Raw genomic sequence first — 13,329 nt, 5'->3', positions numbered from 1 at the left:
TAATTAGCACACACTCTAATACACGCTACGAATTAATGGTCTTGGTGAGCAAGACAAGCTGCTTGGCCTCTTCAGCAAGGTATATTCAACACTAAAAATGAGTTGAACCTGCTTTTGTGTGTTTACATAGACAAAGCAAGAAAAAATGAAAAACGCACAAGACTTCACAAGGTGGATTACGTGCAATAAATAAATCCAATTGATAAAGGTGTAACAGTGTGCTTTGAACTTGAAAGTGCAATTATTTTTCATATCAAACACACTTTTGCACATTCACACAAGAATGCAGCTAGGAGATGCTTATTGCGATATAATTACAGGCTCTCCAAGCTTAAACTCGCATTCTTTAGCCTATAGCCTCTAATTGCAAATCTTTTTATTCATTAAGCAAACACCGCTTCACAGAATTCTCTCCATGATAGACATCTGAACAGAAAACATTTTTCAGCGAGCCATGGCCAATTATAGTTAATGTACGACAACAGAGTGCGCCGTGTAGCATATTCCCATCAAACTATTTAGACTGCAAACCTCAACACACATCCCGACTGTTTGTTTGCTCTCCTAAAGCCACAGATAATCAAAGCAGGCCAAGTGGAAAAGTGACTTACAGTGAGATGCTTTTCTAATTAGAGGTTTTTATCATTAAAAGCTCGAAACTTCAGAGCACAATGAAGCCGACGGTCGCCTTGAACACCACGCAAAAGGGCACAAATGCAAGCAGACGTTCATCAGGGCTTTAACACTATCACACTGTAATCTGTCTGGGATTCCACGTGTGTTAACACAGCTAAAAATGTAGAAAGCAAACACTCCAACAACACCACGTGAATGTCTCAATATATTAACCGCACAATAAACAACCTATTCAATTCCAGGGATTTGCATGAGAAATGGGAGTATTAACGCGGAAGGATGTGTGTAGTCATTCAAAGTGCGAGCTGATGGCAGAGGGAAGGCTTTCAAAAGCCCTTCCCAGCGAGAGGGTAGAGAGAGCCCGGCTGTGGTAGAGACTAGCACTGCCTCGGTGTTGGCATATCACTGAACACAATGGCCTAGATTAGCAAAGTGTCAGTACTGAGCTGAAATAAGCTAATTGCTTAATTAGCTGACCCAATTCGATAAGCCTCTTCTAACATATTAACTCTAGCTATGTAACAAATAGCTCGAATTCATGTAAAAAGTGTGGGTTTAATTACAACCATGAGTGTGAAAAGCTAAATGAGACGGCCGGCGCGGTATGAATATTATTGTGTCGGGGACCATTAACATCCATACATTTATAAGCAGAAGAATGGCACAACTGTGACAGACTTATTGGCTCCGAAAGTATGAAATGGAAAGGCGATGCTAAAGCTTTTGTTTGTTTCTTCTATTCGGGCTTTGTACCTGCTTATTATTGACAGCTTGCTTGAAACATTTACAGAGCGTATCGGTGAAAGTGATGTCAGCGAGCTGTTGGAAATAGAAAAGTCGGGTTAAAGGTAAAACCATTTTCTCATTAGACTGAACGATGAGTGGGACAGATTAATTTACATTTTCCCCTGACATATTTTACATACACAATCTTTTGCTTAGCACTGGGACTTATGGGCAAAAGAGCTCTATTTGTATAAGATGAAGTCATTTATATGCTAATTCATTGGAATGTAGACCTTCCAGATTCATGTTTACCTATTAGTGCATATAGATGCGGAGGGACATTAGAATATTGGAAATGGAAAGGACAGGGAGGGGGGAGCTGTGGGCAACAAAGTATTAGCATGCTGTTTCCTTCTATTAATCTCATTATGAGCCATTTCTGTATTATTTAAGCAGCACCCAAGAGCTAAGCTCGGAGGCACGTGGTAAATGACCATTTTCCTTAAGTGACTTTGAGGAACACATGGGGGCAAAGTCAAAAATGTGCAGCGCGAACAAGACACGGAAGCCTAAAAAAAACACACATGCTTCAACTGTTTTATATAGTTTAAAAGGTGCACTAATTTTTCTCAAAAACAAACAAACACCTAAAGCAAGCTGGAGTTCAAAAGATGAATATGAATATCGGTAGCAAAAAAAAAAAAAAAAAAAAGTTTAGTTTTACATGAGCTGTGTCTCATTTAGAAGGATGCGTCCTCCGGAGGTTAAATCCTCTGTAGGTGGCATACTCTGCAGGATGTTTAAGGAAGTGTCCTCAACCTAGAATTAAAAACGAGACAGCCTTCTTAGGACGGGAGGAAAAGGAAACAGGAAGTATCACGTTGATTTGCCAACATATTTAGAGCATTGTTGCACTCTCACACTACTTAAATGGAGGAAAATTATTTCTAAATTTGGAAAGAAAAGATGCTTTTGTTTTATTTTTGAGGAGCTGCAGCGTACATACAACAGACATCTGTTAGAGAAAAAAAAAGGAGGAGGATATTAAGAACAAAGTTTATCCGTTTTTACTGAAGGTACTTTAAGTTAAGTTGAAAACGCCACATCTGCCGGTGCCGGCATTTTTCAAATTAACGACGGTTGTTTACGGCGACCCAAAGAATTGTGGGTTAGCTGTAGCAGCGAAGGATACACCTGATGCATCCTCCGAAGTCCTGTGAAAGAAGGTCGCATTCGGAGTGTCCTACTTGCTTTTCTGAAATGAGACAACCTCGATGACGTATGCACCCTTCGGAGGACGCATCCTTCTAAATGAGACACCGATGGAGTGGATCATCAAACGGGGGCTGCCGTGTTGAAATCACATGGCTAAATATTTTAGCTGGTCTAGAACAATTTTACAAAAAAGCAAAAATAAAATAAAATAAAAATAGACAGTGTATTACATTGGTATCTTATTTTTTTGCATCTAGTGTTTCTTTATCCATATGGCATTATAGATTTTTTTTATTTTGAATTAGTTAAATTTTTTATAGTTTGTTTTCGTTTCATTTTTGTAACCGTTATGTTTTCTTAAATTATTTAGCTTTAATTTCAGTTTTAGTCATTTTAGTACTTAATAGATTTCATTTCAACTTAAGCTCAGTTAATGAACATGTTTTAATAGTTTCAGTGGTAACACTTTACAAGAACTCATTTGTTAACATTAATGTTCCCCAAGCAATATTTTACATTTAGTCTGTTAATATGTTAATTTATCATCGTTTAATCAGTCTAGTTTACAGTGCATTAACTAATGTTAGAAAACACGTAATATATTAGGAAATGTTGAAATGACTATTAAGATGAATAAAAGCTGTAGAAGTATTATTCATTCTCAGTTCATGTTAACAAATAAACATTTTGAAAAGTGCTACTCTTTTAGTTCATAACATTGATAACACTTCATCCAGCCCTCTATGTTCACCCTTTAAGTTGATCAGTCAAAACACAAAAATGCCACTGTGTTTATTCCAGAACATTTCAGCCCTCACAATCAATTAGGCAACATACACAGCCTAAAATCCAGAAAATTAAGGAGTGGGTTGTCTATGCCAGAAAAACAGCATTGGCCCCGCCCCCACTGGCTGCTGGAGAGGTGTGACAGATCATATTACAAGCAAGGCTAAAATGCTAATGTAATTCCACATGAGCCAGGTTTAAAGAGATCCAATCGACCATTCCTGATACCCAGTGTCGTGGTGTCTAAGATGATGACGTTCCTCCTCTCATTGTCTCAGTAATTCACCAAAATTACCACTTAGAGCCGCTCCAAGATGTGCGTTTCATCTCCAAGCTTCCTCTGGTCTCTGCTAGTCAGTTCATTTTTACTTCCTCCAAGAGTGCTAGCACTTCATTAACCTTGCCAGGCTCAAGATAAGAGAGGTAGAGCATCAAAAGCAGCCAGCCAACTGAGAGAAAAGACAGCACAGTCTCCACCGCACAGCGGCCATCAAACAGACATAAGCATAACCCCACACACACACACACACACACACACACAGCATCCATGCAAAACACTCAATGGACTCTCTTTAGTATATCAGGGCTGCTTGCGAGTCTATCAGTATTAGCACCAGAAGACAAAAACAGACACTTCTCCGTGAAATGTTAACCCCTAAAATACATTGTGAATAGGATTTGATTCTTCAAATACAACAGAAAAATATTCAAAGAATTGATAAAATATGCATATAGCTTCTACTGTACGTGATCTTTTGACACTGAACACTAAAATAAACCGTTTTGAGGTTGATTTGGAATTTTTCTGAACATGTACATAAAAATGCATACACACTCCATAAACTACTCAATTTGTGAATCAATGCCCCTAAAATTAAGTTAATTTCTTAATTTAAGGGCTGTCAAATAGATTAATCGTGATCAATCACAACCAAAGAAAAGTGTCTTTACATAAGGTGTGCGTGTGTATATATTATATATAATAAAGTTATATTTAAAAAAAAAAAAAAAGGTAATATATATATAAATCAAAACAAATATATACAAATATTTCTTAAATACATACACGTGAGTATTTACATACAAATATATACGCTACACAAACTTTACACACTTCGTTTTCAACAATCCCACGACCTCCACAAACAAATCTGTGGCTACATCCATGCCAACCATAAATTTTCATAAGATGTGAAGGGATTCATTTCGTGCAGATTTCTTCCCTGAACTGATGTGTCGTTATACGTCTGTAACACAATCGTGATTATCACTTAATAGATCATTTTAATATGGCACCAGTGAAACATCTGGACAAACCTGGCTGAATGAATATTTTTCATGATTCAAAAGACCATTTCATCTAAAAGCTAATGGTTAAATAATCGGTGTTATAGACAAATAAACGGTCAATGAAATGGAGAGAGAGAGAGAGAGAAGGAAAAGCAGATACCAGATGTCAAGGACATGTGAAAATGGTTTAAAGTGTCACCTCATGAAGGGAATGACATCAGGGAAGCAGTACTGTTTATTAGTTTTATACAGTATATTCCTTTTAATAAACAATGCATAGTTAAAAAGTCAAATTTGAGTTCGATTTTAACATCTACAGAATACATATACAATTTAACTGAGGAACTCATACACTTGTCCCAAAGACTTCTACTGTACTGCATTTTTTATATATCTTAATAAAATTGCAGGTTGCCAAAAAACTGTTTGTAAAAAAGTCAGAGAGACAAAAATAAGACTATTTTTGCAGTAATGAAAAGCCATTTGGTAGCATAATGCAATGTTACCCAGTGCAACTAGACACCAACAGACTTTTAGTTTGTGCATACCAAAATTATACACCTAAAACATTGAAGTATGCATAAAATTCTCTTACTTCCAACACAGCATGTTCACCATTAATCTCTCCCCTCATTTTCCTACGAAGGGGACAAAATTATTTTTTCTTGGGAGGGAACTGTAAATCCCTGTCTGGGTTCAGTTAAAAGGCTTAAAATGTCACTAAATGACAAATTAGAAGCTTCCTCTACACTGTAAGAAAAGATACACCATATCTAATTAATAAAAATGAGGCAACAGATTACAAGCAATATTATTAATTAAATTTCACAAGGTTTGGTATTGAGTAAATATTAATTAAATGAGACCCTTAATAGTTATCCATTTAATATGAGTAGATTTGAATAGAAAACAGTACAGAATTAATTAAAACCTAAACAAAAATATTGATTTGATTTGAAAGATAAACTCCCTAATGTGTAAATAGTACTAATAAAAATTAATTTAATTCTACATATCATAATTGAGTAATCATCATCTACAATAATCTGCACATTGATTTAAATTTAATCAATGCAATTAATTAAATCTAAACATTCCTTTCTCATGAATAATATGGCCCAGAAAGTACAGAACTTAAATACTCAAATAAGAATTTTATTAACAATTCACTTTTGTGCTTTCAACACATTGTAGCACATCATTGTACACTGTAACCACAGTCTCATTTCAAGCCAGAAGTTGGATCTTGCATTTCAAACCAGATATTTGAAAAGGACAGAATGCTAACTTCAAAATATGTTGTAAAAACAAAAATAAAAGCCATATTACAGAATGGTGATGTGTCCATAAACCTGTTTCCATGCTCTCTCACCTCACTTAGCCACTAAATTGGGTCAATAATGATCTTAAAGAAAAATCCTCCAGAGGTGCATGTATCAAAACAAAAGCAGAAAAGTTTAATTTGTACGGAGTAAAAAACATTTCGTACTTTTCGTAACTAGAAATCTCACAGATATTCGTGGGATAAGAGTCCAAATTAGTGCTAACTTACAAACATAGCACTTTCAGATGTGCAATTCTCAAGCTCTGTAGAAGATGGACATTGTGTAGCACAAAAGTCTGCACTGTAATACAGTCTCATTTCAAGCCTGAAGTTTGCTCTTGAGGGACTGGACTTTGTTTGAAAGCTTTGAATCATTCAGTTCCAAGAAAAGTTTTTGGAACACCTCAAAGGTGTACTTCAGCTGTCTGGGATAATCGAGATTCAGCGCGTAGGTCAAGCCAAGGAGGAGAGAGCAAGCCCTTGCAATATCTCCAAGTCCTGTGATGACTTCCACACCCTCTATGACGATCCCAATGTTCTTTGGGCTGTTGCTTGTAGAAGCTCCAGGCTTTGGGGTCACAGTAATGGCCATTATGACCTGTTCAAGTTCCTCCAAGTTCTCAGTGTCCTGCAACATGAAATTGTTATTGTCTTAGTATAAAACTGTCAGAAATATATTGCAAGCATTTCACATTACTATAAAATACATTCATTATTGTTTTCATAGCTTATAAATCTATTTTATTTTATTTTCTCGCAGGCCTTGGGTTCAAATTGTTCTTTGTTTTGTTTTCTTCTCTATTTTGATGTTTTGTAGTCTACAAATGTTCTTCCATTGTAATGAGGGATTTATGCTGTTCTACTATTTTCTATTTTCTATATTTTTCTATAGTTCTCTATGTACAGTATCTTCATCCCTCTAGTGGAGTTCAGAGATTTAGAGAATATATGACAAGAAGCACTGAAGCTATTAAAAAAAAGATACTACAAAAAACAAAGGTCACATATCTAGATCATGCACCTACTTGAGGATTTAAGGAAATATGGTCCTTGAATTAAGTTAATGTAAATTAAGTTCACCTACGTTGAATTCTTTGATAAGATGTCCCCCTTGTTCTCCAAGGTATTCTATAAGACACCGAAGAACAACCTCTCTGGTCCTCTCAATCGAAGAGTGCACTGAGTCCTGGGGAGAAATGCAACAACTGATAAGTCAATCACTAAAAACTAAATAAACAAATACAAATAAAATTGCCTTGCCTCTGATCAATTTGTAAAACAAAAAAACAAAACACAGCATCTTACAGGCATGAGCTGTTATTAGTTTTTCCTTTTCTAAAATAGGGCAGCAGCTCTGGAGGACAATGGTCTATCTTTCAGTTTGATGTCCTTATTCATATATAATTTGGAAATCTTATGGAACAAAGCTACTTCTAATTTTGAAAATTACTGTACCTGCAGCAGTTCCATTATGATCTCCAGTCTTCTTCCAAGTGCTCCACCTTTGGCACGAAATAGCGTCAGTAGCTTGGGAGTGTGACGGTCTAACGCAGACATAAATTTCGGTTCCAGAAGTACAGTAGTTGTTCTTTGAAATTCTGCATTGATCTGAAACACAAAGGCAACAAAAGAGACAAAGGTATCACATCAGTTCTTAGCCTCTTAAACCTCTTTCATATAAATTGTCTAACATTCAATACCAAAGTAAGAGTATTTTTTTACATCTTGAAGTCAATTTGACAAAATTATTTGGAAGCAATCCCATACAGGGTCGTCAGTTTCACATTTTCATTATTTCTTAACTGGAATTACAAATTCCAACTTTTAAATGTACGATTTAGCTGTAAAAGAGTTTGTGCCATGTTAAGCGTCCACCCATCCTGCTAAAGTTACGTTAACTAGCAGCTAACTAAGTTAACTTAAGTGCTAGCCGCTATGGACGGACATTACCACACTAAAATAAACAGATTTATGCATGAAAATAAATAAAATTGCGGCTATAAAACGTAACACTGTTAATAGACTGACTTCGCCTGGATTTAGCTAAGTTACCTTCACATTTGCAAGTTGCAACAAAACAGTGAAACAACAGTGAATAGTTACGTTACCTGCCTCGGGAAGACGAGCTCCACACACGGGAAGAAAAGCCAACGGAAGTGCGTCAAGTGCCGTCTTGAAATATAAGATGCTCTTCCAGCGATAACCCCAAATATTTATCTTTATGGAACCTTAAAATTAAACCCAATGTACTTATTAACGCAATTTCATAAAAACATACTGAGGATATGATATTAACATGCAAAGGACCTAGGAACCATGATAAGTTAGTGGAAATGCTAACCCACATCCTTCAATATAAAAGTTTGACTTCAATATATAAGAATTCTTACAAAATGTATAATCCTGTGTTCATATTATAGCGCAGCAAAATCACACTAAGTTTCTACGTTACATTAGTTATATAGCCTTTCAACAGAAGCCAACTTTGTGTTGCTGCTGAGTCTCTTTTTCTGTGATAACTCATTTTGGTCCCACTTTATATTAGGTGGCCTTAACTACTATGTACTTACATTTAAATTAATAATTTGATACAATGCACTTATTGTGTACATACATGTTTTTACATTGTACTTATATTTTTAAAAATACCTCTATGTAATTACATCTGTAATTAATTTCTGTAATTAAATTTATAATTACACTGTTGACCCATCCCTTACACATTAACCCACCCTTAAACCTACCCATACCACCAAACCTGTCCCTAACCTTACCCGTATCCCACCTTAATAGCAGCAAAAGTGTTTTGCAATACAATATAACTACAATAAGTACATTGTACTTATTTTTTGATGTAAGTACATAGTAGTTAAGGCCACCTAATATAAAGTGGGACCCTCATTTTATATTGTAATATACCACTAACTACATGCGTTCTTCACTAGCCCAGTGATAACAAAATAAGTTTTCTTACCTTAGTCAACCAGTTTAATTTTGCAAGATGAGCAATGTGGAAGAAGACGAACATTCACTGTCTGTAGCCTACTCTCTTCAAATGCCTTGTGGCTAGGTAACGTTAGCCTGCTGCATTTTTTTTCTTTTTTTAAAAAAAGGCGCGCTTTGACAGGAAGTGCTTTTCAATTAAAATTTGCCTGATTACATTAATTTGAATTCACTCAATATTCTCTCCATTTGGGATTAGATAAATATAATGCTTAAGTTTTATTTAACTACAATGGGTAGATTTTATTCCAAACATTTTTATTTGAAATTTAATTAAATATTTGCCTCAAAATCCAAAACACAATTATATTGAATACATTTTAACCAAAAACATTAATTGAAATCTATATGACCACAGAATCATTTCTTACAGTGTAGTGCTTTAAGACGAAATGTTGTGGCATCCAAAAGTTACCTGGAAATGAGGTTAACGTGCAGCGAGCGTTGTGGTTATTAAAAAGGTCAACAGTCTCGTTACCAATCACAGATCTTGCCATGAGATCTCAAAAGCAATTCAATTGTATAACAAAGCATTTGTCCACCACAGAGCGTCACAGGAAACAGCGTCCATGCGGAGAACTTCAACTTTATGCATTTCAACAGATTCCAGCTGCTTACTGGAAAGCTAAAAATATTCATTTGAAATTGAGGAAAAAAATAAAATAAAAAGCATCAGGCCCTAAACAGGCGCACATCAAAACGTAGACGCTAAACATGTTCTTGCATTTGCCACACGTGATACAAGATGAAATGACACTTTTTTTTTTTTTTTTCTCTTCTGTTCAGCGCAGCACTGTGATATCTCTGTCAGGAGTTGTGTGCCAATGCAGGACATCTAGTGAGCCAGCTCAGATTGTGGGTGAAAAGAGACTTTGGCATTTGTGAAGAGTTTCCATATGTATCACTTCTGTTGTGGGGCCCGTTCCACTGATCCACAAAACCAGCAGCAAGGATAAAGCAGCGAGTCTCTGTGCCAGTGTAAGGAGCAGGAGCTCTTGCAAACGTGTAAAAAAGGGAAAAGTTGCCTTGCCGCTGAGCAGAGTCGGGCAGAATCCTGCATTGGCGCTGATAACATGCTTGGATTAGGGATGTTTAAGGGAAGGGAAAATTATTCATTTGAGATGGATGAAAAGCTGCACTTGTCAAGTCTCCTAGTCATGCACTTTCCATCTCATTCCCGGTAGCCAGCGTGCTTATTTTCCCCTCAATGCAAATGTTCGCAGAGTGAAATTGTGAGCACATTATCCCCTCTCTTTAAAACACACCAAATAACACAGAAACTAAATGAATTTTTCCCTGCAAAAAATAATTTGGGGTGGGTAACTGGAGTTTACGGTGTGATCAGAAGAGTGGCTTTTTATATACACATTTCGTAAATGTACACCTCAAATTGGGAGGGTTGGGTAGGGCATAAGTACATCAGTGGAAATCAGTTTAGTTTTCAATGAGGGTCCGGGACCCACTAGGTGGCCTCAGCACACCGCAAAACGGCTTAAAATACTACAAAAGATTTCAAATAAGATATAATTCAACACTTAAGCTCATGCATTTCTTATTTTAATTCACTAAACTGTCATTGCCAATTTATGAACCAGGATTCCCATGGTCTTAAACTGGGACATAAGAGAAATTTTAAAAAAGTATGATTTTTTTTTTTACCTCTAAAGTTATGAAAATAAAACAAAACCTCGAAGTTCTGGATTTTTTTTTTTGTTGTTTGTTTTAAATGAACATTAAGTAGCTTTACAATTAGGTTCAATTTAATTTATTCAATTTAATTGTTAAACGAATTAAGTTAATTTTAATTAAATCAAGATGTTACAGTATTTATCTTTGCTAATTTAATGATTAAAAATACAATCGTTTGTTCATGTCAGCTCAGGTCTATTAAATATTAACAGATGCAACTTTTGATTTCAGTAACGCATTAAATGCTGAAATCAACATTAAGATCAATAAAACCTTTAATTGTTAATTCATGTTCATTTAGATGAAACAAACAAACAAAGTGCTTAAATGTTAAGAAATAGAACCTTATCTTAAAAATGCTACCAATTCTTCTAGTTATTTCAAGCTCTAAAATAATTTGATTGGGGAAATAGCTATTTGTAAGTTAAATAATTTAAATTCAGTTGCAAAGTACTAGAAAAATCATTGTAAACTAAGAGCATTACAGCCTTTGGACTTATTGAATTTAAATTTATAAAATTAATATATGGCCAATCCCATGTTAAAAAAAAAAAAAAAAAAAGATAAAAAGCAGCACTGACAATAAAGCAGTACAAAAAAAAAAAAAAAGCTTAGGTACAGGGGGGCCTTCCAGTCAAAAAGGTTGAGAACCACTGCTCTAGACCAAACTAAGCTATCCAAGCAGGGCTAGCATCTAGAATGCAATTACTAATTCCAAATCTTTCCTGAGGCCTGATGATACACCAAATATATCAGCTCCCCAATACAAATATTATGATCCCTCTGATGAGAGCCAGGGCTCCAGTCTGGATGGCTAATAAATTAGAAGCACGCTTCTCGTTTACTCATCAGAGCTAATGAGGCTGATAAAATTACCTTGAGGATCATAATTACAGACTAGTGGCAGAAGCGCTAGCACCATATCTGCAACACTCGCGCGCACACACACACACACCCCTACAGGAAGAGAACAAACAGCTCAGCGCACTGGCCACTGCTGGACAAGCAGAGTTTGACCTTTATAATAAACCACACGTCAGATAAGTGTGTAATGTATGCTTTTAATTAAACAATTAAACCGCGTTGCATTACAATGAAAGCTTGCGATGCCACCCGTGCGCGTCGCATTAACGCACTTTCCACCGAAAACACACAAAAAAGGCTTAAGTACTCTCCATTTTCAAATCCATTTTGTGTTAGTGACCTGCGCTTAGCTGGCCTTAATCAAGCAAATATGTAAATGCCATTCAGTTATGTACCAAAAGAGAGACGAGCGCGCATGCGTGAGGTTAGCGAGGGTGCATTTGAGCTGGCGGACCGGTTTTGAAATACCAAACAAGTCGAAACCCAGCATCCTTTATCCCTTCAATTTCATCAGACGGCTCATATACATTAAGCACTTGATCATTAATGACATCTTTTGATGGACACGGGTGGCGTGGACGCCAGAGAATTTCATTTCAGCCGCCATTCACAGGACGAATTGTTTTACTTATGAATATTAATGTCTGCCTAATTTGAGGCTGTTGTTAATGCTTGTCGCTAGGAGCTTGGCAAATCAGGTCCCATTCCTGTTAAAACCATGTATTAGACACCCTCCTGACACTAAGCCCTCGCCTTTGATTCTTAATTGCAGGAGTGCGAGCATTTGCAGGAGATGGGGCGCAAAGCTTTAATTAACTCTAATATCACACGTATTCAGTCTCGACTGTCACCCGCATCACGCGTGGCGTTCTGCACCAATATCCTCCTCTGCTAGAGAGAGATGGTGTTCCAAGTTCATGATCACAATTTCATGCATCTTAAATTGGGGATGGATGGCCTGTAAGCAGTGGCGTGATATTAAATGCGAGTAAATTATCTTAACGCATTTTACTAAAACCCATATTAAATGATGGCTGTATAAACGGCCGTTTTACAGCACGAGCGATGATAGGGACAACAATTACGTTCGAGTCGTTTTAATTCAGAACGAGAAGGAAACCGACTGGAAGTTTGGGATAAACTGCATTTCAGTTATTATGACCATTTTGGCATAAATAGGCTTTTCCATTTAACGTTTTTGGTCTATATAATTCACATGCAGGCATCTGAGAGAATCGAGCATGAAGACAGTTCAAGTAAATAAAACTAAAATAAAAAAATAAAGCTCTGGAATAGTTTAGGGTACATATAAGAAACTTCATTAAGATTTATTAAAGAACTCATTTAAAAAAAAAAAAAAGTCAAATACACAATAAATAAAGCACATCCATTTGCAAGCATCTCTAAAGAGAACTTTTAAAACATTAATTCTGTAGGTTTTTCAAACAGTTAAGTCATTTAAACACCTTGTAAAAGACATCTTTGGACAGCCTATATTTCTTAGATAAGTGAAATGAGGTACACTTTTAATTGAACTAGGTTAGAGGACTTAAAAAGAGAATAAAACCAATAATCCATGCCTTTCCAGCACACAAGATCCTCTGCCGTCTAATCTCCAGCTTGATTTAGCATTCTCAGGAATATAAAATAAGAAACTGGAAAACTCTGCCTGTGCAAATGCATGTGAGCTCATAGTGCCCTCTTCAGGTCCCTGCAAGCACTGCGTCTTCAAGACCTCTAGATTTAGCAGTTCAATTATTATTTTTTTAGGGTGTTAGGGTTAAATTAAGATTCTA

The 13,329-nt window shown here is 36.1% G+C and overlaps 1 protein-coding gene across 1 annotated transcript; it reads right to left on the bottom strand.

Annotated features, from left to right (window-relative positions):
* Window positions 1-5,789: 5,789 nt before the first annotated feature.
* On the bottom strand, window positions 5,790-9,041 carry LOC306869154 (uncharacterized protein). Its single transcript, XM_079415783.1, has 5 exons — window positions 8,952-9,041; window positions 8,086-8,205; window positions 7,433-7,585; window positions 7,062-7,163; window positions 5,790-6,605 (listed from the first exon to the last, which is right to left on the bottom strand). The coding sequence occupies exons 3-5, from the start codon at window positions 7,532-7,534 to the stop codon at window positions 6,297-6,299; spliced, it is 513 nt and encodes a 170-aa protein (XP_079271909.1). The 5' UTR covers window positions 7,535-7,585; window positions 8,086-8,205; window positions 8,952-9,041; the 3' UTR covers window positions 5,790-6,296.
* Window positions 9,042-13,329: the final 4,288 nt, after the last annotated feature.

The sequence above is a fragment of the Barbus barbus genome (assembly GCF_936440315.1).
Source record: "Barbus barbus genome assembly, chromosome: 4".
NCBI classification, from domain to species: domain Eukaryota; kingdom Metazoa; phylum Chordata; class Actinopteri; order Cypriniformes; family Cyprinidae; genus Barbus; species Barbus barbus.
Note: the sequence above shows the minus strand (reverse complement) of the source record. Positions and strands in the feature narration are given on the sequence as shown.

Bases quoted from the DNA above. Each gene is read 5' to 3' on its own strand.
- LOC306869154 (XM_079415783.1), bottom strand. From the start codon at position 7,534: ATGTCTGCGTTAGACCGTCACACTCCCAAGCTACTGACGCTATTTCGT. The intron at 7,164-7,432 runs GTACAGTAATTT...ATTTCTCCCCAG, and splicing joins TCATAATGGAACTGCTGCAG to GACTCAGTGCACTCTTCGAT. The intron at 6,606-7,061 runs GTAGGTGAACTT...TTCATGTTGCAG, and splicing joins ATCTTATCAAAGAATTCAAC to GACACTGAGAACTTGGAGGA.